At 60.0% G+C, this 25,336-nt stretch overlaps 13 protein-coding genes across 13 annotated transcripts in view; 6 read left to right on the forward strand and 7 right to left on the reverse strand.

Moving 5' to 3' along the window:
* SDRG_05489 (hypothetical protein) overlaps positions 1 to 2,861 on the reverse strand; it is a gene marked incomplete at both ends in the record, with an annotated part of 4,718 nt that extends 1,857 nt beyond the window's left edge. The window contains one exon of the mRNA XM_008611205.1: positions 17 to 2,861. Within this exon, the coding sequence (XP_008609427.1) occupies positions 17 to 2,861 (2,845 nt within the window). The remainder of the gene's footprint in view (positions 1 to 16) is intronic.
* Positions 2,862 to 3,272: 411 nt separating this feature from the next.
* On the forward strand, positions 3,273 to 4,215 carry SDRG_05490 (glucosamine-6-phosphate isomerase; the record flags this gene model as incomplete). Its single annotated transcript, XM_008611206.1, has 4 exons — positions 3,273 to 3,384; positions 3,425 to 3,798; positions 3,846 to 4,071; positions 4,115 to 4,215. 4 exons carry the CDS (start codon positions 3,273 to 3,275, stop codon positions 4,213 to 4,215), a joined length of 813 nt encoding a protein of 270 aa, XP_008609428.1.
* Positions 4,216 to 4,386: 171 nt separating this feature from the next.
* On the forward strand, positions 4,387 to 5,863 carry SDRG_05491 (hypothetical protein; the record flags this gene model as incomplete). Its single annotated transcript, XM_008611207.1, has 5 exons — positions 4,387 to 4,929; positions 4,976 to 5,341; positions 5,389 to 5,454; positions 5,501 to 5,602; positions 5,648 to 5,863. The coding sequence occupies 5 exons, from the start codon at positions 4,387 to 4,389 to the stop codon at positions 5,861 to 5,863; spliced, it is 1,293 nt and encodes a 430-aa protein (XP_008609429.1).
* A 22-nt stretch (positions 5,864 to 5,885) lies between these two features.
* Positions 5,886 to 7,795, reverse strand: SDRG_05492 (hypothetical protein). The gene is made up of 11 exons (XM_008611208.1): positions 7,718 to 7,795; positions 7,607 to 7,670; positions 7,470 to 7,558; positions 7,376 to 7,426; positions 7,111 to 7,330; positions 7,013 to 7,060; positions 6,862 to 6,962; positions 6,659 to 6,815; positions 6,531 to 6,605; positions 6,144 to 6,482; positions 5,886 to 6,097 (listed from the first exon to the last, which is right to left on the reverse strand). Exons 1-11 carry the CDS (start codon positions 7,756 to 7,758, stop codon positions 5,918 to 5,920), a joined length of 1,365 nt encoding a protein of 454 aa, XP_008609430.1. The 5' UTR covers positions 7,759 to 7,795; the 3' UTR covers positions 5,886 to 5,917.
* A 220-nt stretch (positions 7,796 to 8,015) lies between these two features.
* Positions 8,016 to 8,796, reverse strand: SDRG_05493 (hypothetical protein). Its single transcript, XM_008611209.1, has one exon. The coding sequence runs from the start codon at positions 8,697 to 8,699 to the stop codon at positions 8,112 to 8,114; it is 588 nt and encodes a 195-aa protein (XP_008609431.1). The 5' UTR covers positions 8,700 to 8,796; the 3' UTR covers positions 8,016 to 8,111.
* Positions 8,797 to 9,036: 240 nt separating this feature from the next.
* Positions 9,037 to 10,553, forward strand: SDRG_05494 (hypothetical protein). Its single transcript, XM_008611210.1, has 2 exons — positions 9,037 to 10,259; positions 10,313 to 10,553. Exons 1-2 carry the CDS (start codon positions 9,083 to 9,085, stop codon positions 10,507 to 10,509), a joined length of 1,374 nt encoding a protein of 457 aa, XP_008609432.1. The 5' UTR covers positions 9,037 to 9,082; the 3' UTR covers positions 10,510 to 10,553.
* On the reverse strand, positions 10,523 to 11,371 carry SDRG_05495 (hypothetical protein). The gene is made up of 4 exons (XM_008611211.1): positions 11,318 to 11,371; positions 11,216 to 11,274; positions 11,093 to 11,170; positions 10,523 to 11,050 (listed from the first exon to the last, which is right to left on the reverse strand). The coding sequence occupies exons 1-4, from the start codon at positions 11,352 to 11,354 to the stop codon at positions 10,574 to 10,576; spliced, it is 651 nt and encodes a 216-aa protein (XP_008609433.1). The 5' UTR covers positions 11,355 to 11,371; the 3' UTR covers positions 10,523 to 10,573.
* Positions 11,372 to 11,649: 278 nt separating this feature from the next.
* On the forward strand, positions 11,650 to 16,429 carry SDRG_05496 (hypothetical protein). The gene is made up of 4 exons (XM_008611212.1): positions 11,650 to 12,371; positions 12,419 to 12,803; positions 12,847 to 12,974; positions 13,018 to 16,429. The coding sequence occupies exons 1-4, from the start codon at positions 11,673 to 11,675 to the stop codon at positions 16,387 to 16,389; spliced, it is 4,584 nt and encodes a 1,527-aa protein (XP_008609434.1). The 5' UTR covers positions 11,650 to 11,672; the 3' UTR covers positions 16,390 to 16,429.
* Positions 16,430 to 16,638: 209 nt separating this feature from the next.
* SDRG_05497 (hypothetical protein) lies at positions 16,639 to 21,409 on the forward strand. Its single transcript, XM_008611213.1, has 4 exons — positions 16,639 to 17,222; positions 17,270 to 17,493; positions 17,544 to 18,056; positions 18,104 to 21,409. The coding sequence occupies exons 1-4, from the start codon at positions 16,661 to 16,663 to the stop codon at positions 21,365 to 21,367; spliced, it is 4,563 nt and encodes a 1,520-aa protein (XP_008609435.1). The 5' UTR covers positions 16,639 to 16,660; the 3' UTR covers positions 21,368 to 21,409.
* Positions 21,410 to 21,415: 6 nt separating this feature from the next.
* SDRG_05498 (hypothetical protein) lies at positions 21,416 to 21,877 on the reverse strand (the record flags this gene model as incomplete). The annotated part of the gene is made up of 1 exon (XM_008611214.1): positions 21,416 to 21,877. One exon carries the CDS (start codon positions 21,875 to 21,877, stop codon positions 21,416 to 21,418), a length of 462 nt encoding a protein of 153 aa, XP_008609436.1.
* Positions 21,878 to 22,275: 398 nt separating this feature from the next.
* SDRG_05499 (hypothetical protein) lies at positions 22,276 to 23,056 on the reverse strand (the record flags this gene model as incomplete). The annotated part of the gene is made up of 5 exons (XM_008611215.1): positions 22,276 to 22,323; positions 22,473 to 22,544; positions 22,593 to 22,670; positions 22,717 to 22,819; positions 22,878 to 23,056. 5 exons carry the CDS (start codon positions 23,054 to 23,056, stop codon positions 22,276 to 22,278), a joined length of 480 nt encoding a protein of 159 aa, XP_008609437.1.
* Positions 23,057 to 23,221: 165 nt separating this feature from the next.
* Positions 23,222 to 24,174, reverse strand: SDRG_05500 (hypothetical protein). The gene has a single exon (XM_008611216.1). The coding sequence runs from the start codon at positions 24,042 to 24,044 to the stop codon at positions 23,283 to 23,285; it is 762 nt and encodes a 253-aa protein (XP_008609438.1). The 5' UTR covers positions 24,045 to 24,174; the 3' UTR covers positions 23,222 to 23,282.
* Positions 24,175 to 24,259: 85 nt separating this feature from the next.
* On the forward strand, positions 24,260 to 25,324 carry SDRG_05501 (hypothetical protein; the record flags this gene model as incomplete). Its single annotated transcript, XM_008611217.1, has 4 exons — positions 24,260 to 24,454; positions 24,502 to 24,666; positions 24,706 to 24,879; positions 24,926 to 25,324. The coding sequence occupies 4 exons, from the start codon at positions 24,260 to 24,262 to the stop codon at positions 25,322 to 25,324; spliced, it is 933 nt and encodes a 310-aa protein (XP_008609439.1).
* Positions 25,325 to 25,336: the final 12 nt, after the last annotated feature.

A 25,336-nucleotide genomic window follows, 5' to 3' on the forward strand; every position in this document is an offset into this window, starting at 1 on the left:
TCGAGGGCGCGGAGACCGGCAACGATGGCCTCGAGGCGAGTGGCAAAGACGCCGTGCTGGAGCTTGGCCGCGTAATTCAGGACGGCGGGCACTGTGGCTGTGCTTGCGTTGAAGGGACTGAAGAGGTTGATGCTGGGCAAGGTCAAGAGGAACGGACCTTGGTGCGTTCGATTGAGCACAAGCTGCGTATTTATCCACGAGGCCAAGAAGACATGGGTGCCGGAGCTATTGAAGTGGGACCAGCAAAAGTCGTTGGCAAGATTTACCGCCGACACTTGGATATACGAGATGCTCGCCGCGATTGTCGCTCCGAGGTACGCGAGGGCCGCAAGGGACACGACACTGCGTTGCACGTTCGATGCCGCTTGTGGAGCTGGAGACGCCAAAGCGGGTCCGGCCCACGGCTCGGGCGCTGAGCTCTTGCGCCCCAAATCGACAAAGATCCACGTCTTGATGTCAAAGAGGTATCGCTGCTCCCGCAGCGTCCACGTAAGAATGCCCGACATGAAGTAGGCAATGTCATCGTGACTTGTCTCCCCCAATCGGAGTGTGAGTAGAGCTTGCGAGATGCCACACAAGTGCAAATGGAGCTGCGGTATGAGCGCAAAAGGGACCGGTGCAACGCGCGGCGTTTGGCGCCAATGGCGCGCAAGGACGATGCTGACTAGTGTGACGCCAACAGCGATTGACAAGAGAAGTATGACGCGATAAGTGTCACCAATGCGAAGGTTGCCGCTGTGGCAGTCCAGCTGATAGTCCATATCATAGCTGATGCACGTCCGGTTCAAGCTGCCGACTGCGGTGACCGGGTACATGCCATCGATCACTAGAAAGGTCGCCCACACAAAGGCGGTACCGTATGGACTCGCGGCTCGCGTGACAGCGCCCCCCACAGCGACAAGCAGCAGCTCTTGCAGCACGTAGCAGACCCACGTGGCTTCTCCCGCGATGATCGCAGTGATCCAAAGCGGTCGCGGCGCATATTGCAGCTGGGTGGCGCCATCCACAGAGTTCTGGACCAGAGATAACTGCGCCGTGCTCAACATCACAAGCGCGGTCATTCCCTGCAAGAACATGAGCGGTCGACCACTCCAGACGGACCCGACAACGCGGTTGAAGAAGACGAGGCTGCTCCCGTCGACAGCGCCCTTGGATAGAAAGCGCACGCAAACAACCACGACGGCGAGAAGCACGCGACTCGAGATGGACGACGTGATGAGGTAGGCAACGTAGTGCGTCGCACCCTCCATGTACCGATCACCGCCGCTCGTCGGATACACGAGGGGCTCGTACATGTCCGAGACCAAGACGATGGACGAGACGTCGCCTTCGAACGAGACGACTTCGCGCCTACCGAGAATCCAGTCGTGCACGAGGAGCCAGCCAAAGAAGGTCCACGCGGCCGAGGCCGGTGCTATCATTGGCTCACGCAGAAGTCGCCACGTCCCAGAGCTGTCGATCGCAAATTGCATGAGGCTCGCGTTCGTGTGCACCATATCGATACTTGCGGCGGTCAAGACATGTGGCGGCAGTGTGATGTTGGGTGCTACGATAATGCTCTCCAAGAGAATCTTCGCACAGACCGGCGCGTCGGCCGTGACGGCGCAGATCGCACTGGCATTGGCAAGATCCCAGAGACGCGCAAAGAGCATTCCATACGTAGTCATGTTGATCGTGAACGGAGCATTCCCAGAACAGTCGTCGGTGTAGCTGAACGGGTGCTGCACGTAGGGTGTAAACCGAGGCAGTGAGAGGCACGCGGGGTTGCCGCCCATGTAGGCAAGCGGCGTTGTCTTCCATGCCGGCGGTGTCGGTGTGACGAGAACAGACGCGGTAGGCACTGTGGCGTTGGCCAGGAGCGCTTGAAACGCATAGTAGACAGCCATGACAGACGGCGGAACGCCCACGAGATATAAATCGATCGAGACGTACGGCCCGACGCGGTTGTGGAACGTGGCCAGCGGCTCGGAGAGTCCACCTGTTGCGTTGAGGAGCTGATCGAGCTCTTCCCAGTCCGTGGGGCCGATCCAGTTGTCGCTGTGTCGCACGAGGCTCATGTTGTAGAGCTTGGCGACGTCCCAGTCGTTGTTGGGACCCCAGTAGAGGTTGACGGAGGTTTGCGGTCCTGGTTGGTGGTGCAGCGCTTTGATGCTAAAGACATGGTCCATCCCAAGTGCGTTCGTGATCGAAAACGACTCGGAGAGTCCCGTTTGGACGTTGTTTTGCCAATTGAGTTGAAATCGCGTGAAGTTGTGGGCCGACCAGTAGGCGACTTCCGCGCTTATGGACGTGCTAGCGCGGGCTGCTGCTGTCGTCTGCAGCCAGCGGCGCCCGGCCGGGGTCTCTTCGAGCGCGAGCTGAATGGCCAACGTAAACATCCCGCCGGGTCCTCCCCATGTCGCGATAAATTCGTCCCAAACAACGTTCCGGAGCGTGGCCTCGACGTGCACGGCTGCATTGCGCAGGTAGTTGCGACTGCAGCGCCGCTGCCGCCTCGTTGTGTGGGCAAGCTCGAACGTCCGGTTAAAGTCGACCCAGCAGTGCTGTACGTTCATGTAGGGCGCCCAGAACGCACCCAGAGCTCGGAGATTCGTGACTGCGTACTCTAGCGTCGTGAGCTCGACGAGCGCGAGCCGGCGTGCGTACGTGGCAAGAAAGGTCGTACTCGAAGCCGCCGCACTGTAGCGCTTGTCGATTGTCAATTGCAAAAGGTCCAAAGAGCCATTGGGCCGTGTCTGAAGCGCGTCGTTGGCCACGTCGACGAGAAAAGCTTCGTAGCCCGTCGCATTGTAGCGTGGCCACCACAGATCGTTGGCAAAGCTCTCGGTGAGCACCTGCACATACAATAGACTGCAACCCATCGATATGGCGAGGTAGGCGACGCCAAGAAGAACGTGGCACCGAGGCGACCACGGCGTTGGCCAACGAACGCGGGGCGGCGGTCGCAGCGCTCGACTTGTCGGGCCATCCGCCATCACAAACAGCCTTTCCAGTCGCCGCCGTTTCGGTGCGTAACGCTAATGAATGTGGCCTTTCGGACATTGCAGTCCAGCAATGACTTGCATTTTTGCCACAGAATACACTCTAGCAACGCGTCGGGGCCATGCTTTCAACTCTCCCATGGGCGTGCGGCGGGATGAACACTTGGCAGAACCACGTCGCGGCGCCTCCTGCAGCGCCCTCTGCGGCCAAGTTGAAGTTGCCCTTTCCAAGATCGCGCCGGTTGGCTGCACCCTATCCGGACGCTGGCCGCTCGCAATGCAGAAGTGGATATGCGGCTGATCATCGCCCCAGACGCGGCCCGCGTCGGCGACTGGGTCGCTGCGTACGTTGTGCAACGCATCAAGGACTTTGGTCCGACCGCCGACCGCCCCTTCGTGCTCGGTACGACCTCGCCTGGTGCTGTGGGCTGAGGCGATGCTAGGCCTGCCCACTGGCAGCTCGCCCCTGCCTACCTACAAGCGCCTCGTGGCGCTCTTCCGCGAGGGCAAAATCTCGTTCAAACATGTCGTGACGTTCAACATGGACGAGTACGTCAACCTGCCCGAGGAGCACCCCGAGAGCTACCATACGTTCATGTGGTCCAACTTTTTCAAGCACATTGACATTCCGCCGGCCAACGTCCACATTCTCAACGGCAACGCGCCCAATCTCGAGCAAGAGTGCGCTGCGTACGAGGCCAAGATCGCCGCTGTCGGCGGCATCGAGCTCTTCCTTGGCGGCATCGGCCCCGACGGGCACATTGCGTTCAACGAGCCAGGGTCGTCCTTGGCGTCGCGCACGCGCGTCAAGACGCTGGTGCGTCGGAAACTGCAGATTCGCGTCATGCTATCTATGAGCTGTAGGCGTACGACACCATCGTTGCCAACTCGCGCTTCTTTGGCGGCGACATGGCGCAGGTGCCCAAGATGGCGCTCACGGTGGGCGTGGCCACCGTCATGGACGCTCGCGAGGTGCTCGTGATCATCACAGGCCACTCCAAGGCCTACGCGCTATACAAGTGCATCGAAGAGGGCGTCAACCACATGTGGACCGTGTCCTCCATTCAGCTCCATGCCAAGGCCGTGATTGGTAGGCCATCACCACGCTCCCTTAATTGCTACATTGCCTCTAGTGTGCGACGAAGATGCGACGCTCGAGCTCAAGGTCAAGACGGTCAAGTACTTCAAGGGCCTCCACGAGACCCACGAGCGCATGATCAAGGACAGTGCGTAGCGCCGATGACGAGTTAACTCCAGGAAGGGTCTTGTGCTTGATGTCTTGTCACTTGAACAAATCAAAATTGGGCAAGGTTCCTAGAATAGGCTTTATCCGAATCTCAACGGCGGTGTCCGAAATATGAGTTAGAAATTGGGACGTGCTACTGGCCGCTGGTCCAAGAGCAGGATGGAGCCGCGCCAGAAGGACGAGAAGAAGCGCAGCCGCGACGAGGAGACGAAGAAGGCGATGGACCGGCGGAAGATCCAGAAGTACAAGGACGACAAGCTCAAGGAGCGCAAGGAGCACACGCGCAAGGTGCTCGAGCTCCAGGCGCAGGAGAAGCGCCGGGTGCTCCTCGGGCGCCAGTCCGAGTTCCTCGGGACGCTCGAGTTCCGCAACACGCTGCCCGACATGCCCTTCGATGCCAAGTTCGTCACGTACCCGCAGGACCCGCAGCGCTTCATCAAGTACAAGCCCAACCAGCTCGAGAAGGACTTTGTCTGGGACTTTTACCCCGAGCGCAACCTCGGCGTGGCCGTCGACCTCATCGACCCGGAGAAGTACGAGGTTCCTGTGGGTGCCCAAATGGACCCGGAAGATGAAGCGCTCATGAAGATGCCCGAGATCGTCAACGGCGCGAGCCTCACGAAGGCCAAGATCCGCCCGCATGTCTCGTGGCTGCGCCGTACCGAGTACATGGCTACGGATCTCAGCGAGGCCGTCCACGCGGTACTGATCATAGCTACCTCGTACCGTGGGCTCATGCGTCAAGTAGTTTAAAAACGAAAGCGAGCTCCAGACCGAGATCCGCGACAAGAACCAGTCGATGCTCCAGGTCATCAAGGACATTGAAGTCCGCGCGGAAGAGTCGTTTGTAAACTGCCCGACCAAGGAAACGGTCAAGCATCCGCTCAAGAAGAACCTCAAAGCCGCCGAGGTCTGGGACGTCTTCCCGGACGAGCTCCTCTCGAGCAACGTGTACTCAATCCTCTCGTACGACATTTTGCCCTCGGAGGAGACGACCGACGCCAGCATCAAGGAACGCGAAGCTCGGTCCATCTTGCGCAACGTCGTCACGGTCTCGCAGCCTGGCAGCGACGTTCTCCTCGGCTCGGTCCTCTTCCCGTCCGCCCACGACGACGTACAGTCATCCTCTCGGTTCCCTGACAGCGAGCTTATCCTCCGTAGAACTCGGACGACGAAGGGACGGAAAAGTTCAAGTTTTTTCGCGACTACATTCTCAACATCTCGCATGTACCCGATCAACTTCAGTCATGGGATGCTAACACGCCCTTTCTAGTTCCCCAACGACGTGCAGCAACTCATGCTCATGCTCAAGCCGGGTGCATCCGCAGCCACCTACTGCGGTCTCTCGACCAACATTATGCTCAAGAAGACCAAGGTACGCTCCCAGCCGCATGTAGTTAGTTGCTCATGGAACGTGTAGCTTGGTGGTGACGAGAAGCGCCGTCGGGGGGCTGTCGTCCACCGCCGTCCGTACTCGGAGGCGGAGGAAGAGAAGCGCCTGGAAGGCCTCATGGCGGTTGGCGGTGTCTACGACGAAAGTCTCAACTCGCTCGTGTCGGCGCCCCGGTCGCCGGCAGCACCGCTCGGTCTCCAGGACATTGGCAGTCCCGACGTCAGCGGCTCTGATAGCGACTAATGCTTCGCGAAGAAGCATCCAATCTGATACATATTTGTCTTTTTCTTTCAGAGCTTAGACCATCATGGAGCGGCAGAGTTGGTAAAAGGCTGCATATTCGTCGGGTGTCATGCGCGTGAGGTCGTCGTCCGTGAGCTTCACGATGGGTGTCGGACAGCCGTTGACAGACACCATGACGGACTGCTGCTCCTCGTCATAGGTATCGTCTTGCGTCGAGTCGCACCACTCCCACTCCTAGGCCCATGTCAATCCCTCGTCACGCGACAGCGATCGTGCGTACCATGTCTTCGAGGTCTTCGTCCTCTTTCGAGGCCGCGTCGACCCACTTGTTGCCACTCACAGAGTCCCACACGACCTCGGCCGCGTTGATCTCGTTGTACCGCTCCATTTCGCGCTTGTATGCCTCACGGAAGGCTTCCTCGCGCATCTCCGCCTCGCGGGACGAGAGGCCCATACTGACACCGGCGTTGAGGCTCGCGGCCGACGCACTGGTTGCGAGGACCTCGGGAATCGCGTTCTTCTTGTACTTGGCAGCCATGTTGTCGCTCATCTTGCTGCCCATGATAAACTCGGGCATCGCCGGCCCCGAGTTGGCCGTTTGGAGCTTGATTTCTTCCTTCTACATGGCTCGGTTCAAGATGACGATGTCGATCGCTTGGTATCGTACCGGCTTGTTGGGGTTGAGCGTCGAGTACTCATCCTGGTTGGCGTTTTCAGCAATGTCGATCACGATCTTGGCATCCTATGCGACACCCAGCGTCAACTATTCTGATGGCTCGACGACGCGCAACGAACCTCAAACTTGCCGTAGAGGCCCGAGGTCTTTTCGTCGCCACCACGGTTGCCACCAGGACCCCCACCGCCACCACCGCCGCCACCGCCATTGCGGCCGTTCATCTTGGCCGTGGACGCGCCGCCGATACCAGCGGCGCGGTTCTCGCTCGGCAGATTGCTAACATAAAAAGTCGGATTTTGTCATATAGAATATTCGTACGGACCTTGGGAGGGCCTGGCCCGAGTTTTGCCACTCGCTAATACGCGCCAAGCACTCGTAGATGCCATCGTGCATGTCTTCTTGGCGGTTGAGCTGGACCTTAAACTACACCACAAGTAATCCATAAGGCCCTTGCAGTGCTGAAGGGTCCTCACCTTGGCCAGGAGCCCCTTGATCGTTTGAAGCTTCTCGTTGTTGTCACACTAGACGCGGGGTGTGAGGAGCGTAAAAACGGTACACCAAAAGGTCGTACCTCGACGAGCTTGAAGTTGCAATGACCGCAGTGGAACTCGTAGACATCGGGCGTGAGGAGAAGCTGCGCCTCGAGGGCCGTGTACTCGCGTCCGCAGTCATCGTTGGAGCACCGAAAGGTCTGCCGCTCAATCTCGAGCTGCTCGCTCTCCTTGAGATGGTGCGCGATGATGTACAGGCGGTAGCGCACGACGTTGACAAAGTGCTTGTAGTCGATGTACCTGCATGTGCTTTAGCTGCAGGATTTCGCCATTAGCTGTGCGTACCAATACGTCGCCTTGGACGCGCCCCCGAGCTTCTTGTCGTTGAGCTCCTCGCTACAGGCCAGGGTCAGTGCTTCGCCGGTGAGGCCACTCGCACCGAGAGATCATGTCTTCCTTCTCGAGATCATGGCAGATCTTGCGCACTTGCTTTGTCTGGAGGTTCACTGCGTTGCCCATCTCGTCGTCCTAGGGCCGATCGACGTCATGCGCTGCTGCCCATAGCGTGGTGGGTACCTTTAGGAAGCGCTCGCGCAGGAGAGCTTCAAGCACGACGATATGCTCGTCCGAGTAGAAGGCCCTAGCGTCCATGAGCATGCAAAGAAGACGCTTCCGTCGTCCATGTACCGAGCGATGAGTCGGACGAGCTTCTCGACTAGCGCCGCCATGCCGCCCCAGAATCTCCTGTGTGGTGTGGGCCGGATGGAAATCCGGATACTGCTTGCACGAGAAGTGTATTTCTCACATGTGTCTTCGTGTGTTTTAAACACGTGATACAAAACACAAGTACAGATCCACGCTCTCCCGTATCCGGCAAACATTATGCGGATGATGGCGCTGGCCCTTTTCCGAGTTTAACGCGCGTGTTTTTAGATCGTTGCGAGCTTTATCCGGACGATCTTGGGCGCCAAATGCGTGTGATTTGCGAGCAGGTCAAAGTTCTCATCTGCTTGTATTTGTTGGTCTTATCAAGGTCATAAATTTACCGCCATGGTCTTTTCTTAGTTGGAAGACTTTTCTTCTACTTGTTAGCTACTCGTGCTGCCGTCGGTGGCGACAGAATATCCCCTGCCCGGGACCAGGCAAGCGATAGGATGAACTCCGGCTCGGGGCTATAGATCGAGTTGGCTTCGCGGTACACCTCGATTGCGCCCAGCTTTTCGTAGAAGCGACAGGCGCGAACGTTCTTGAGGAAGACGTTGCAAAAGATGGGTGCATCTACTGGGATTTCGAACGCGCGGAGAGCCTCCTGGAAAAGCTTCTTTGCGATGCCTTGACCGTGGTAACCAGCGTGGACGTAGATGCACCGAAGCTCGTACGTGTAGAGGTCCTTGATGGCCGCGGGTTTCTGGCGCGTCGTGCCCACGGTGCAAGCGCCAGCGACAACCTCAGTGCCGTCGTCACGCGTGTCCACAGCAACCATGAGCACCATGCTCGAGCTTGGGTTCGGCTTCGACAAGAGCTCTTGGAACCGGGGCAAGTGACTTCGGTTTTGCTCGTCGACAAACGACGACGGTAAGAAGCTCGAGAACGCAGTCCAGCCCTCGGCGACGACAGCAGCGACGCCCGGCGCGTCGGCCAAGGTGGCCGGTCGAAGCACAATTGTCATGGAATGAACGGTGGTCGTGAAAATGGAATGTGACGATCTTCTACTCGAGCGGTTTCAGCGTCCCACGGGCTGTCGACCACGCAAACGATCTTGTCGCTCCAAAGTGGGGCAGAAGATTCTGGAAACCAGCGACATCAGTCGCCGTCTGTTGCGTTTGACACGTCACGACGACGACAACGAGGCGGCGAGGCGTGTACAGTAGTTTGACAGCCAGTTTGACCATTGAGTTATGACTGTTCTATAAAATGGCGCAAGGACGGACACGCATCTGGTGGGATGGTCAAGTCTGCGCAAAGATCGCTATGCCACGTGTTGCATACATTTGTATTACCTTCAAGTCGTCTGGAAAGCTCCTTCATTCATTACAAGGTCTCTAGCGCCATATGGTTGGTAGTGAAGCCACCAGGAACAACGGCACGGTTCTGCGGCCTCGCCACGACCTTTCAGCGCGACGACGCTTTCTGTTGGGCCCGCTCGAGCTGCTCTCAGCGTCGCGATGGCTGCCAATCACGCTTGTGTACGCCAGTGTCATCGCCACGGACGATCTCCAGGAGGCCATTCGAACGGCGCTGGATGCGTTTCCCATCTTTGCTGGACGATTGCAATGGCACACGGGCAAAGACCACCGAGCGGTGCGACTGGCGGTCGAGCTGGACAACGACCAATGTGGGATCCCGTTCCATACACAAGTCTCGGAGCTACACCTCGATGCGGTGGCTCTCTCACCAACCGCGACAATGTGGCAGGTCCGGCGGCCGCTCAGCAAGCTTTTTGCAAATCCGACGCACGCGACCTCGGTGCGCGCGATGGTCCAGCAGTCGACGCCATTAGTGTTTATCACGGTGACGCACCTTGCGGATCACTCGGGCTCAGTGCTGTCGATTGAGTTTGCCCATTGCCTTGGGGACGCCGCGTCGTTCTACCATTTTCTCTCGCTTGTTGCGGACGCGGCACAACATGTACGACGTCCAGACAGCGTCATCGACTGGAGCGGACCCTATACTCACTTGCACGCGCGTCTCTCGCGCGTGACGCCGTCGACGTCATGGCTCTTTGTGACGCCTCACGCGTCCCGGCCGGCCGCCCGTGCCCCCGGCGACCTCTGCGTACAAGGGCTCGTGTTTTGGCTCTCGCCTGACGAAATCAACGCGCTCAAGGCATCGGCTAACTTTCCGCGCGCGAGCACAAACGACGTCGTATCTGCATTCTGCTGGCAGCTAGTTGCGAGCCAAGACGCGACCAAGGCCACGTACCTCCGCGTCCTCGTCAATGTCCGCTCCGTGTTCCGTCCCCCGCTGCCAGCCACCACCATTGGCAACATGATTTACGCCGTGCATGTCCCGCCGCCATCGAAGAATGACGTGGCGGCGCTGGCGTCTGCGTGTCGTTTGGCAATCGAATCGGCCAAGGAGTCCGCAGTCAGTGACATTGCAGCCGTCTACGAGAAAGCCGCGTCGTGGTCTAAGCTCTATTGGCACGCGCCCGAGGCTGCGGATGTGGTCGTGTCGACCACGAACCTCTCTCGCTACAACTTTACGCAGCTGCAAATGCCCACGCAAGGTCCGCGCCTCTCGTCTCAAAGCGTATTCAGAGACGCGGAGGAGTTTTTGTAGGCGGCTTTGCTTCCGCGGTGGACCAGCTTGAGACGGCGAACGGCGGGTTCCTTCATTTCTTTCAAGTGTTTGCCGATGCACGGGGTGGTGTCCGCGTTGTCGCGCATGTCGCACCTGCCCACGTCGCGGCGTGCACGGCCGAGCTAACGGCGCTGCGGCACCGTCTCGCGTCGCATATACCTAGCCATGGACAATAACGACCAATTGACATCAAAGAGCAAAACACGTGTATGTTGGTTGCTAGTATGTTCAAGTTGTCATCTAGTCGTCGTAGTAAATTCCATCCTTCTTTTGATAGACGGTCGTGATGCTCGTTGATTGACGCCGGTAGTGGGCGCGTGGGCTCTTGGTGGCCTCGGCTTCTTGGTTGCTGCTGCCGCCTTGGCGCACGCGCGCCAGGATCGGGTCTTTTGTGTACATCCACGATCGCTGGGCATGCGTGTCCTTTTGCGGGTCGGCGTGCTGTCGAACGACTTCGCCTGATGCGCCCGACGCCGCTTTTCCGTGCTCGACGCGAACGCCACCCGCACCGCCCGCGGTCAGCACAAGGTGCCGGGGCAGACCGCTCGACGGATAGCCGAAGGCCTCTTGGTTGATCGTCTTGAGGTGCCGGCTCGCGAGGCTGGGATCCGGCGTCGGGAGCACAGCACCGAAACCCGCTTCCGGTCGATGGCGGATCGGCCGTGCTGCCACTGCCTCCTCGTAGTTGTCGCTGCGAAGCAAGCGTGGCCGCGGTGTCTACGTCAACACATGACGCCAACCAACTCGCAGCAGATATACCTTCTTGTGCAGCTCGTGGCGGCGCTGAATCCCTACCGGGTTGACGAAATCGGCCTCCACCGTCGTCGTATACCGCGTCTACGCGCATGTTGGGTGACTGCCGATATATAACTGGAGGTGTACCTTTTCTTCGTATGGAAGGACGCCCTGGAGCGGCTCGCAGCGCTCCTCGTACCAATTATCTACAAGTTCATGAGCACGCCTTCGTGGTCGCAAGCCATCCACCTTGCAGCGTGTCCTTGCTGAACGACCGGAGCGCCATGATGACAAGCACGTAGCAAGTCTCAAAATACCTTGCGTCTACGTGCGTCGACGCTTCAAATAGTATGCAGACTTGAATAGTGTACGAACGGATCGACGTGCACCCGTCACGTGGAGGGCACTCTCCACGGTCGATTGCCATGCTTGCTTGCTCTCGAGACGAGTCGCGTGTCGTCACGTTGCACCGCCATCACAAGCTTGCATCGGGGACGCGTCATCGTATGGATCCGTCCGACAAGGGGTAGGGTACAACACTAATTGCGTTCTGGCGCGAGCTATCTTTAAAATTCGTTTCGCGAAAACCGATCTCGCGGCGGCGATGAGCCACCGCTTGTCCCAGGCGGCGCGACACACGCAGGAGCTGCTCCAAGACCTCGAGCGCGACAAAGAGCTCGATGTGATCCGTGTCTACCTCACGCGCCTCAACTTGTTTCCACGGCAGCGGGATCCGAAAACGGCGCCGATTCGCAGCGAAGAGCTCCGGGACTTGGCCAAGCACTGGAAGCTCCATCGACAGCGCAATTTTTGGAAAAACCACACGACAAAGGAAGACCTCGTGCGCACGCTGTACAAGCACATTAACACCAAAGTGCTGCCGAACGAGAAGAACCCGCTGCCGCTCCAGCCCGAACCGCCGTTGACGCCGACGCCGCCGTTGATGGCCCCCGTGGCGCCGTCGCCGACACGGCCGTACAGCGCGGGGACGACTGAGAGTCCTGTGAAACGCCGCGTCTCGCGCTTCAACACAATGCCTGATGCGAGAGGCGGTCGCGTCGACCAGGCGCTCGACCCGTACGGCGGTGACCTCTTTGGCCAGCGCGGCGACTACAACAGCGGTATGATCTACGTCTCGCGCCTCGCCAAGCCCGAGAAGCCGTTGGCTGTCGAAGCGGAGCTGCAGAACCTCCTGGACCAAAACAAGCCGGCGACGCTCGCCCCCGAGATGGAGACGCTGGATGAAGACGCGGCGCAGCGGGAGAAGCGCTTGATGGCCGAGTGCGCGTGCAGTCTCTACCAGGTACGATTTATGAATCGTGTGGGATAGCGGTAAAGACCATCAAGTAGCTCACGCTGGAGCCGGGGCACGAGAATAGCATCGTCCTCGAAGGATGCATCCCGGCCATTGTCCAGTTGTGCAACTACGACGACTTGGACGTGAAGAAATTTTGCTCGGCGACCATTGTCAACGTCTCGGTGGACCCTAGCCTCTGCCCGCGCATGATCGAAGAGGGCGTCTTGGCCGGTCTCATGGAGCTCGCCAAAGTGCAGCAAGAAGATATTCGGCGGAACGCTGCGATTGGCATTTGCCGCATCTCGTACGAGCGCCAAGGCCAACACCGACTCATCCAAGAAGGCTCGGTGCCGGCGCTCATCTCGATGCTCAACAACACGGACTTTGAAACGAAAGAGGCGTGTGTCAAGACGCTCGTCAACATCGCGTCCTTTTCCGGTACCTCCATAAAGGGATGTCTAGGCGCACGCAACCATCTTAGGGGGTAACGTCTCCGAGTCGGTCATTTCGACGGTCATTCGCATCGCAGCCAAGAAAGACGCGGCGTACGACCGCTTCATCATCGAAACGATCTGCAACCTCTCGCTGCTCACGGGCTCACGCATGAAGGTACACCTAGTCGCTCGTAGATTGTTCTCCACTGCAAACATAGGCGCCGGACGATGGCATCCTCGATCCCATTCCTCTGATTACGCAATCGTGTCACGACCCACGCGTCCAAACCATGATTGCCATGGCGCTGAGTAACTTTTCGGGCATCGACACCAACCACCACTTGCTCACGACGCCGTCGCTTTTGCTCGCTCTCGATACGCTTCTTGCGCTCGACGACGATGCGATCATCGAGATGGCGACGACAGCGATCGCCAATCTCTCGACGACCCGCGACGCGATCGTCATGCTCGCCGAGAGTCCTCTGCCACCCCGGCTCATCGCCACCGGGTACAACCCCAAGCGCGCAATTCAAGAAAATGTGTCCCTCGCGATTGCCAACATGGCGCTGAGCGACGAAGCGCACCGGCTGCTGCTCATGCGCCACGGACTCGTACCGCTTCTCATGCAGCTCTTCACCGAGAGTTCGATCCCAACACAGTACAATGCGATGGTGGCGCTGTGTACGCTCATGGAGCATGCGCCGTCGCGCGCCGAGATCATCTCGCGCGACGTGCTTCATTATGTGATTGCACTAGCGACGACCGGCGAGCCCAAGCTCCGCGAACTCTGCGCGATCGGCCTCTTCAACTTTAGCTGCTACGAAGACTTTGCACAATACGCGCTCTTGCCAACCATTCTCGACCCAATGATCACGCTCTTTACATCATCGAATCTCGCGGTCGCCCCGAAAGAAGAGAAGGACCCGACGATTGCGCTCAGCTTCATCCAGGAGCAGTGTCTGCACTTCTTCTACAACCTCTCGTTTTACCCAAGTAGCCGGCTCGTGCTCGTCCAAGCAACTTGTGTCGCGGCGTGCGTCGCCGTCTTCCGTAAAGTCGCGAAAACCCCGGAGCTCAACACCCGCGTGGCCGCCACAATCGCCAACCTCTCGTTCTGCGCCGACGCCCACGCGCAAATGCTTCAGGACGACGTGCTCAAGCTCCTTCGGCGTCTCTCCGCGTCGTCGGCAGCGACCAAGGACCTTCAGCTGGCAAGTGCCACCGCGCTCTGCAATCTTGCGATACCGGGTCTCATTCACTCGGGCCAAGCGATTTTGAATCTGCTCATCGACCTTTCGCACACGCCACACGCCGACATTGCGCTCGTGTGCTCCTTGGCCTACTCCAAGGTCGCGGCCGACGCGTCATTGCGCGACGCACTCGCCAAGTGCGTCGAACTGCCGCCGACACTGGTGGTCATGATGCGCTCCGGCATCGAAGAGATTCAGATCCACTGTGCGGCCGCGCTCTGTGGCATGGCCTGCGAGCGCGGCGCAAAAACCAACAAGCACATGTGGAAGGAAGGGACGGTCTCGGACTTTATTGTCAACTCACTTCTGCGCATCAACAGCGACTCGACCAAGGTCGTGTGCGCCAAAGTGCTCTTTAACGTCCTCGCGCACGACGACTGCCGCCTCGCCATGATCAAAGACGGCGTGTTGTACGCGCTCATCAAGCTCGCGCGCCTCGAAAGCGTCGAGATTCGCATCCTCTGTGTCACCGCGCTCTACAACCTCTCGAGCGACCCGAGCATGGTGCCGTCGCTCATGGAAGCCAACGTGCCCCACGTCGTCTCGAAGCTCTGCGACTCGGACTTTAAGCATGAAGAGAGCCGGCGCAAGCTCTCGGCGTGCCTCACCAACATGGCGCTCTCGCCGGGCATGGAGATCAAGCTCATGGAAGGTGGCGTGCTCAACGCAATCCTCGCGCTCTGCGAGCACGGCGACAGCGACTGCCTGCGCTACGGCGCGTCCGTGCTCTGCTCCGTCTCGATGCAGCCCGCGAATTGCGACGGCCTCGCCTCGAGCGCGGCCCTCGACGTCCTCAAGCGCATGGTGTGCTCAAAAGACCCATCGATGGTGCTCTTTGCCGCCAACGCGCTCTGCAACGTCGCGTGCGGGAGCCATCTCCACGAAAAGATTGAGGAGGCCGAGCTCATCAGCGCCATGCTTCACGTCGTAAGCGAAGCCAACGAAGACGAGGGGATCATCCTCACGAGCGCCAAGTTTCTGTGCAATATGACGCAGCAGGCCAAGCACCGCCCGGCGCTCATGAAGCACCACTTTATCCGCACGTTCATTCGCGTCTTTGGCAACCGCCTTCTCTACACCAGCGTCGCCGATGTGTGCGCACGCATTGTGTGCACGCTCTCGGAAGCGCCGTCGCTGCTAGATGCGATGGTGGGGGAAGGTGCGGTGCAGCTACTGCGCATGGCGACGATCGACGCCACTCCGACGACGATCGAGCACTGCGTCGTGTCGCTCCTTCGGCTCTCGCGCGGCGGCCACAGCGGCACGCGTATCTTGGACGACGGGCTCTTTGACATTCTGTGTGCTGCAGTCCCGATGGGCGATAAAAAAGCGTCGCCCGAGATGACGGAGCGCTGCTCGATGATCCTGCGAACGCTCTCGACGTACGCCATGTGCATCCCCCAAATGATTCAGGACAAGCGGTTGCACCCGCTCATTCATGCACTCGCGGCGCCCGGCGACAAGGAAACCACCAAGAACTGCGTCATGCTCCTCCACAACTTGACAGCCGCCCGCGACCACTCGTTTCAGCGCAACGTCCGCGTCTCGGGGGTCATTCCGCTGCTGATTCGCCTCGCGCGGTTGAGCGCGCACGAGGAGGTGCGGATCTGCGCCGTCGCGCTCGCGCACATCAACTGCGAGCTCTCGGAAGCCGACCGGAACGAGATCGAGGCGTACGAGCCCGGTGTCGTGGCGACCATGATCTCGATGCTCGACATGGATCCGCCGGCGATGCAGCGCGCCGAGAAGGTCGCGACAACGATGCCGCTGCTGCTGCATTGGGCGCCGAAAGAGAAAGAGTGGGCCTTTCTGCAAGGCGAGAACGACAAGGCAAGTCACCTACCGCAGACGATTCCGGTGGCGTGGACGCTACGGGACGACCCTGTCGACGCGGCGACACTCGTGCCGCACGAGCCGAGTAGCTTCTTGAGCTGTCTGCCGCAGCAACACTGCGAGTTTACATCGACGATCAAGGACGCGCTGTTTGGCTCGTTCCAGATCCTGCAAGTGAGCAGCCAGAAGAGCCGCCTCAAGGCGCCGACGCGCCTCGCGCACATGTCGGTGGGCTCTGTCTTGCGCGCGGTAGACATTGCAGCGCTGGCGCCGGCCACCGAACTCAAACCCAAGACACCGACACCGCCACCGTCCGCGGAAACGGCGTCGGCAAGCCGCGGCGACGGCTCGAAAGAGGAGAGTCCCCGCAAGCCCAGCATCGCGACAACCAAGAAACTGAGTCATCGCGCAACAAGCAAGATGACCAAGCCAAGCTCCCGCAGCATCGGTAGCATGGGTCTCAGCCACAAAAACTCGGTCACCGAGTGCCTCCCTCCCATTCTATGACGCTTCTTTAGTACATTATTCATCTTGGTTTCGACGACAATGTGTCTTGTATGTTATTTTGCCACCACCATATCATCGCGGAATGTGTCGTAGCTCTAGCTTGGACGGCCGCGCTCTCTTGCGGTTCGCCCTAGACGCGCGCATGTGGCGTAGTGGCTACCGCCTGCATCTCAGATCTCGTTGCGGCCGACGTATCGAGAAATCGCCCGCAACGACACGCGACAGTCGGACAGCTAATTTAGGCGATCGAAACGGGCCATATTTCTTCGCGATGAGCCACCGCTTGTCCCAAGCGGCGCGACACACGCAGGAGCTGCTCCAAGACCTCGAGCGCGACAAGGAGCTCGATGTGCTCCGTGTCTACCTCACGCGCTACAACCTCTTTCCTCGCAAGCGCGATCCAAAGACTGCGCCGATTCGCGCCGAAGAGCTCCGCGACCTCGTCAAGCACTGGAAGCTCCATCGACAGCGCAACTTTTGGAAAAACCACACGACAAAGGAAGAGCTCGTGCGCACGCTGTACAAGCACATCAACACCAAAGTGCTGCCGTCCGAGACACCGCCGTCCGCCGTGTCGCCGTCGAGTTCGTCCGCAAGTGTGCTCCCCGCGCGCCCGTCAACACCCAACCCCAGTGACATCAAGAAAGCGCCGTTTGATCGGCGCAACTCGCACCGCGCCATTGCCATGAACATGACGGCGTTCAAGTCCAAGCTCACGCCGCGCAATTGCAACTACTCGATCGACGGGTACCACGGCGACCTCTTTAGCCAGCGCGGCGACTACGACGACGGCATGATCTATCTCTCGCGCATGACCACGTCCAGCGAGACGCGTATACGTTCGTATCCACTGGCGGTCGTACGAATTGTGTTGCTGTAGGCGAGACGGCACCAGCGACGGCCTCGGCGACGCCAGCAACGACCCTTAGCATCACCACAGTTAGCGCTGCGCCGACGACGAGCACCGTATCCAGCGCGCCCTCCACACCGCGCAACGCTGCTGCGACAACGACGCCGACCGACGCGCGCATTGAAGTCGCTGACGAAGATGCGACGACGCGCGAGGTGCGCATGAAGCAAGAGTGCGCCTGTAGCTTGTACCAGGTATTTGGATCTGCACCAAGCATCCAAACTGAGATTTGGACGGTTGGTAGCTGGCGCTGCAAGCAGGGCACGAGTCGGGCATGGTGCTCGAAGGCTGCGTTCCCGCGCTCGTGCGCCTCTCTCTCTTTGACGACAACGACGTGAAAAAGTACTGTGCCGCAGCTCTCGTCAATCTCACGTGTGACGGCGCGCTCATTCCGCGCATGCTCGACGAAGGTCTTCTCGGCGGTCTCATGGAGCTCTCCAAGCTCCAGCACGAAGACGTTCGACGCAACGCGGCGATTGGACTCTGCCGCGGGTCGTACGAGCGCATGGGGCAGTTCCGGCTGCTCCAAGAAGGCTCGGTACCGGCGATGATTTCGATGTTGAACAGCACCGACTTTGACACAAAAGAGGCCTGTCTCAAGGCGCTCATCAACATTGCATCGTACGCTGGCGCGACCGTCTCGGACACGGTGACCCACACGATCGTGAAAATGACGTCGCGAAAAGATACGCCGAGTTTGCACTTTGTCGCGCAGGCCATGGCCAACCTCTCGGTCCTCACCGGTCCCCGCATCAAGGTACAGACACAGCGCGCTGGCATAGCGTCGTAACGCGTCGAGATTAGGCGGTCGAAGACGGCCTCCTCGAGCCGTTGACCGACGTGTGCCACCCCGGCGCATCCACCGACGTCAAGCGGCTCGTGGCCATGGCCCTTTGCAACTTTTCGGGCGTTGAAACCAACTATGGGTACTTGAGCCAGCTCCCGATTCTACGCGTGCTCGACATTCTTCTCGAGACGCCCGACGAGCGGGTCCGCGAGCTCTCGTCCGTGACGGTCGCCAACCTCACGTGCCGATCGGACGCGCAACGTCAGCGCATTAGCAGCGTCCTTGCGATGCGGCTCATTCAAATTGGTTACATGCAAAACAGCGTCGTCCAGAGCAACATCTCGCTGGCGCTGGCCAACGTGGTGCAGAGCGACCGGCTCTTGCTCACGCAGCACGGTGTCGTGCCGCTCGTGCTGCACTTTCTACGGGACGGCACGCCGATGACGCAGACCCATGCGGTCGCCTTGCTCTGCGGCCTCATGGAGCACGAGACGTCGCGCGCGGAGCTACTGCAGTGCGACGCGATCGACGTTGTGTTGCACCTTACGGCCACGTCGGCGCCGAGTATCCGGGAATTTTGCGCGCTCGCGTTTTTCAACTTTAGCGCCCACGTGGACTTGGCGCCGTTTCTGCTCGCCCCGGGCACACTCGCGACGCTTCTTGGTCTGCTAAAGGACCCGCTCCAAATCAAAGACGAAGGCAAGGAGCCGACGATTCAGCTCAGCCGCGTCCAGGAGATTTGCCTCGACTGCCTCTACAACCTCTCGTTCTACGCACCGAGTCGGCCCGGCTTGGTCGCGGAAGGCGCGATTGCGATCCTCTCGCAAGTCTTTCGCAAGCCGTCCAAGTCGCTTGAAGCCAACAAGCGCTGCGTCGCCGTGCTCTGCAACGTGTCGTTCGACGACAGCAGTCGCGACAAAATGCTACTCGATGACGTCCTCAAGTTGCTCAAGCGACTCACGACGACCAACGGGACGTGCAAGGAGCTGCTTCTGTGTGCATCGTCGGCGCTCTGCAACCTTGCGGGTCCTGCGATGGCGTCGCCCACAACCCCGATCCTGCAGATGCTCATGGACCTCTCCCAGTCCCCGCACGCCGAGATCTCGCTCAACTGTGCGATTGCCTTTGCGAAGCTCGCGGCCGCCAACATTTACACGGACGTGCTCTCGCGCTGCATCGAGCTGCCCCCGACGTTGGTGGTCATGATGCGCTCGGGGATTGAAGAGGTTCAGATCCACTGCGCCACTGCGCTTTGCGGGCTTGCGGCCGAGCGTGGCACCCGCGGTCCCTCAGGTCTCCGGCACCTCTGGAAGGAAGGTACCATTTCCGATTTTATCGTCAACTCGCTCTTGCGCATCAACAGCGACTCGACCAAAGAGATCTGCGCCAAAGTGCTCTTCAACGCCCTCACCCACGACGACTGCCGCCATTCCATGATCAAAGGCGGCGTCCTCTACGCGCTCGTCAAGCTCGCGCGCCTCGATAGCCTCGAGATTCGCCTCTTGTGCGTCACCGCCCTCTACAACCTCTCGTGCGATCCGAGTCTTCTCAGCGTTCTATTGGACATCAACATTGGTCAAGTTGTCGCCAAGATGTGCGAGAGCGACGTCAACAACGAAGAGACGCGGCAAAAGCTCGCAGCGTGCCTTGCCAACGTCACTTTTGACGGCGGCCACGAAGCCGCTTTGGTCCAAGGCGATATTCTCAACGCTGTCTTGCTGCTCTCCGAGCACGGCAGCACGCTCTGTGGGCGGTTTGGCGCGAGCGTTCTCGGAGCGCTCTCCATGTGCTTGGATGTGTGTGACGCCATGGCCACCTTGCCGATCATTGAGCTCCTCTTGCAAATGGTGTGCGCGAAAGACGGGCCGCAGACGCTCTTTGCTCTCAGCGCCCTCTGCAACCTCTCGTGTGCAGTTGGCGCCCACGAAAAGCTGCAGGAAGCCGAGACAATTGCGTCGGTGGTGGGCATTCTACAGACGTCCGAAGAGTCGCTCGTGCTCTTGACCGGCGCCAAAGTGCTCCACAATATGAGCTACCACGCCAAGTTTCATCCTGCGATGCTGACGGCCGATGTCGTGCCAACCCTCTTGCACGTCTTGAGCTACGAAGACGGTGTCGCGATCGCAGACGTCGCGGCCGAGATCGTGACAACCCTCTCGGAAGACGCGGCCGCGGCCAATCAACTCGTGCACGAAGGAGCCGTGCGCATTCTCCGGTGCGCGGCGACCCGCGGGAACAATCCGCGCACGATCGGTCTGTGCGTCATTGCGCTCTGCCGCCTCGCGCGCGGCGGCCACAGCGGCCCGCAGCTCGTGGCCGACGGTCTCTTTGACGTAATTGCGTCGGCGGTGCCGCCATCGACCAGCGAGATCGCCGAACGCATCGCGCTCATTCTGCGAACGCTCTCGACGTACATTGCGTGCATTCCGCCCCTTTTGCACGACCTGCGGATCGTGCCGATCCTGCAGACGCTGACGCGCGCCCGTGAGCGCGAGACGTGCCGACACGTTGTGATGCTGCTGCACAACATTACCGCGACCCGGAATCGTGCGTTTCAGGCGCAAGCCAAAGCCGCGGGCGTGATTCCCTTGCTCATCATGCTCTCGCAGGTCGGCGCGTCCGACATTCGTCAAGTCTCGAGCGTCGCACTCGCGCACCTCAACGCCGAGCTCTCGGACCGCGACGACAATTACGAAACGGGCCTTGTTTCGACCTTGATCACGATGCTTGACATGGATCCCTCGACCATGCACACGGTCGAGAAGCTCGCAGCGGCGATGCCGCCGCCCCTCAAGCTCCAGCGGCAGACACCGTGGAGCTTCCACACGGGGTTTCGACCGACGCGGGTGCTCTTACAGCTGCCCGTGGTGTGGACGGTCCAGGTCGCGTCGGTGGACGACGCGCGTCTTGTGCCGCCCGAGCCCAGCGCCTTTGGCCTCGGTCCGCTCGGGCACCAAGCCGCCGAGATTCCTAGGAGCATCCAAGATGGCGTGCATGGACAGTATACCATCATGCGCGTGTCGGGCGACAAGTGCCGGCTCAAGCCAGCGCCGCGCACGACGCCGCTGGCGCCAGCACTCGTGTTACAAAAACTCGCCGAGCCCGTCGAGGTCGAGAAGGAGCCGGCGGTCGTGCGGCCCGTGGCGCCGCCGCCCAAGCCGACCAAGCCGCGTCCGCTACTGAGCCAAAAGTCGTTTAATAGCGCACCGCGCTCCCACGGTGTCCCACATATGCTCGCAAAGCGCGGCTCGACGGGCTTTCTCAATTTGCCCAAACTCTAGTTAGTCGATACCACACCACCACAAGCTAGTCGATAGGGTCGTTTTGATTTACTTTTTGTCTCGCATCAGGACGGCGTGCGCCAGCGATGGTGGCAGCGTAAACGTTGGCGACGTGCCCCGTGCGTAGACATGAGTGAGCGCGGGCAGCACCGCGTCGGCTGGCAAAGCGGTCAAGTCCGGGTTGTCCTCGACGTACAACGCTTCCAACGACGCGAGGTTGCTCAAGAGACCGTCGGGCAGCGACGAGAGCTTGTTGCCGCTCACGTTGAGCGACGTGAGATGGCGCAGTGAAAAGATCGCAGGCGGCAGCGACTTCAAGTTGTTGCGGCTCACGTCCAAGTGCTCCAGCTGCGGTAGGCGCTCGAGCACGACGCTGAGCTTGCAGACGCAGGCCTCGCCGACGCGCTCGCACATGAGGTTCATGCACAGAAGGTCTTCCGACTTGCGCAGCACGAGCTGCCGCACTGCGCTCGTGTGCGTCGCCGCGTCGCGGAGGCTCTTGGCGATCATTCGGCCTTGGTCTTTTGTTTCAGATAGAGCGCCCGGAGCTTGGCTGTGATTGGCGCAGAGGTGCCGTAGGTTTGGGGGTGGGCCGATGGCAGGCGGCGACTCCACTGCAGCGGCGCGGGTGGCGCGACCGGCAGCGCCGCCGGCCGGACCAAGGCCTGGGGCGACGCAGGGTGCGGGGTCGGTGGCGGCGACAGAGCCATGTACTCCGTCTCAGTTGTCGACACGGCGAGAGATGGGCCAAGAGACGGGCCGTGAAACGGTTGCCGCATGCTCAACGACCGCGCAACCTCGGCTTGGCTAGCTGTCTGCAGCGCGTGCATCTCTTCGAGAAGACGTCGATCCGGGGCAGAAATAGCCGTGGGACGCAAGGTCGGCGCTCGTGGTTTTGACGTGGCAGCCTACGACGCGCCGTTGATAAGGTCGGGACAGTGACCCCAGCGAGCGTACTGCTGCGGTCTTTGCCGACAATCGCTGAATCGTCTGCGCCTGGATTGTATTGGCGGCTGCTTGCCGCTGACAGAGCGCGTCGAGCTCCTTTGCCCGCTGGCATACAAATGTGTTTGGTAGGAAGCGAGTTGTCTGATGCATTATGTACCCGGCGCAGCTCCGTGTTGCTGTCTCGTGTGCGCTCGTAGCGCACCTTGAGCGCGTCGAGCTCGGCGCGAAGCTGCAAAGAAGTGTGTCAGGCGTCGTCATTTCGCGGGCGATGCATTACCTCGTTGGGCCCTGGGCGACTGGCGCGAACATTGCTCGGCTCGACCGGCTGCATCTTGAGCCGCTGGATTTCCATATCCTAGGACAGCGCTCAACGTGTACCCCCGACGATCAAAAGTACGTACCTTGGCCTTCAGCTCTCGTTTGAGAGCCTTGATGCGCCGTCGCTGCTCCAAGACGACAGCTTCGAGGTCATTGTTCGCCGCTGGTCGACGCTGCTGCGTGGATCTACACAGCAATCATACATGAGCCAAGGCCAAGGCCATGAACACGAGGGCGAGCGAACGTGTGGAGGCCGCGGGACGACTTGGTTGCAACATCTTCTTCGTAGAGCGAGCGGAGAAAGCTGTCGGCCGAGCGCTGTGGTGGCGCCACATAGGTTGAGTGCGCAGCGTCGCTCCAGTCTGCATTGAGGAGCGAGATAAGGTCCAGGTCGACCTCTGGCGCTGCTGGCAGCGACGCCATGCTACTCAAGTGCGATCGCATTGGTTGACGCATCGTCTTTTTGGCCAATCATCGTCATGATGGAATGGGATTGGCCGTTGTATTTGTATTTTAGCCAATCCTGCGCTGCAATTTGGATCTTGGAAGGCGGATCCTGGGAAGGCACCTGTCAACGTCGACACGAGAGGACAATCAAAATAAACTAAGCTTAGTGTGGGCTTATGGATGCAGTCGGTGGTGTCGGAAACTAGATTACATCTGGCATTCTATGGTCGTTTTCCAGATAGCGTGCCAGGTTGTCTGGTACAGCCGACCACGCAGCATCGTCTTGTGCAAAGCGCACGGCGCGGCGCTCGTAGATGGCGATAAAATGCTGAAGAAACCGAGTGTACCAGCGCCAAAACACGGCGTGGTCTGCGAGTCCACACTCGCGTGCGGCCCAAAAATGAATGCGCATCCACGTCCGGGCGTCGGTGAGGTTGAAGTGGTCGCCACGGACGGACGGATCGCGCTTCTCGCTGACCCATGCTTTGGCGTGGCTCACTTGGCGCAGCCCCCAGCGCCCGCTGTCGGTCCACGGCTGGCCCTCGCCGCCCATTTTTTGGATGATCCAGTCGGCAAGCCGCTGCCCATGGGCCGTCGCGCCGTCCTCTTCAAAGAAGAATGGTTTTAGCTGCTTGTCGAGAAATGCCCGGGCGTAAAAGCGCGTACAAAGCTCGCGGATGGTGTCGCCGCCGCCAACGTCGCGCAGGAGCTGGGCCGACGCCGGCGTCGTCTGAAACGTGAGCGATCGAATGACGACCGGCACATCGCTCCACAGCGCTGGGCTTTGGCGCACTGCGTGGGCGTGGAACGGGCACGAGTCGGATGCAACATGCATGGGAAGCGCGACATCCACGTTTGCAAATGGGCACTCGGCGGCGCTCGAGACGGCTGCCTCCTGGATCGTCGTGCTCGACTTGGCCGGGGCGACGGGCGGCGTCGGGTCCTTCGTCAACGTTGTTGTCATCGGAGCGAGTTTGGTAATGCAAGAAGACGACGTCTGGGTGACGGCGCTCTCATCGCGACGCCTGCAGCGCCAGCGTCGCCGTGGTCGGAGGAAGGTCCTTCCTCGAGATCCTTCTGGGATTCGGTCAACCAATGATACCACGGCAGAAAATAGATCAACCAATGAAATCGCATTATTTCCGGCTTACCAATCACGGGTGCTGATCCAAGCACGCGATGGCAAGCATCCTCGGGACGCCCGCGAGCTTCGCCGCCACATTTGGCCTCGTCGGCCGGTTTCTCGACGGCGACGACCATCGTGCTTGCCGCGCCGCCTCCAAGGCGGTCGATGGCCTCTATGCTGACTGCATGAGTCCGTCGCCCGATTGCAGCGGACACGTCCGGCGACAGATCGTTCATGCCATCACCAGGGTAGGCGCCTTCTGCCAGTTGCAAAGGCCATAGTGCTGCAGTTGTAGTACGCTCGCACGCTGCAAAAGAAGGTGCGGTGGCCGCAAAAAGTTGTGGCGGCGTTGGCCAACGACCTCTTCCTCGTCGTCACGGGCGTCCGCATTGCGTGCCTTGTCGACTGTGCAGCGATCCCGCAGCCACGCGCGTTGGCCCTCCTCGCTGCTCTACGCGAGGTACCTCGCACTCGACTAAAAGCGACTCACAGAGGCTAGGAACTCATGGGCTGTGACCACGTACGAGCCGTCTACCTCGATGACGACCTCTTCTTTGTTCATGCGCGCCGTCTCTCCCGCTCTCTCGTGACCGACGTCGCGTCGCTTTGGGCACATCGCTTGTGCATTGACGTCACGCCCTCGGCAAGCTCCTCCACGAGCACCGCACCGACGGTACGCCGTTCGCAGAGATGTACGCATACGCGATCCCGTGCCCTAGATCCTGACGCCGCCGCCTGCGCTCTCGGCGTTTGCGACTGCGCTCGTCACAGCCCTCACGTGGTCGACCGCCCACCACGTCCTGGCGTTGACACCGCTGCTGCAACGTTTCTCACAGAGTGCAATTGCCGTAGCGGGACTCCTCTTGGACTACCCGGTGCTTTACTGGCACGTGGCCCCGCACAGCCTGCCCGGCAACACGCTGGGACTGCAGCCACTCGTGCTCTACACCGTGACCATCGACGTCGATGGCGCGGCGCTTGCGGTTGCCCAGTTTAGCGCACCGCAAGCACTCCATGATGCACGGGTGCTTCGCGCGCGCTGTCGCCGGCGCACGTCGACTGGTCACGTTCTCCATGTAGTTTCGACGACATGCGTGCTTCCCCGTGTGTCTCTCTAGGGGAAGATTGCT

Source organism: Saprolegnia diclina, assembly GCF_000281045.1.
Source record: "Saprolegnia diclina VS20 unplaced genomic scaffold supercont1.14, whole genome shotgun sequence".
Classification (NCBI taxonomy): domain Eukaryota; phylum Oomycota; class Saprolegniomycetes; order Saprolegniales; family Saprolegniaceae; genus Saprolegnia; species Saprolegnia diclina.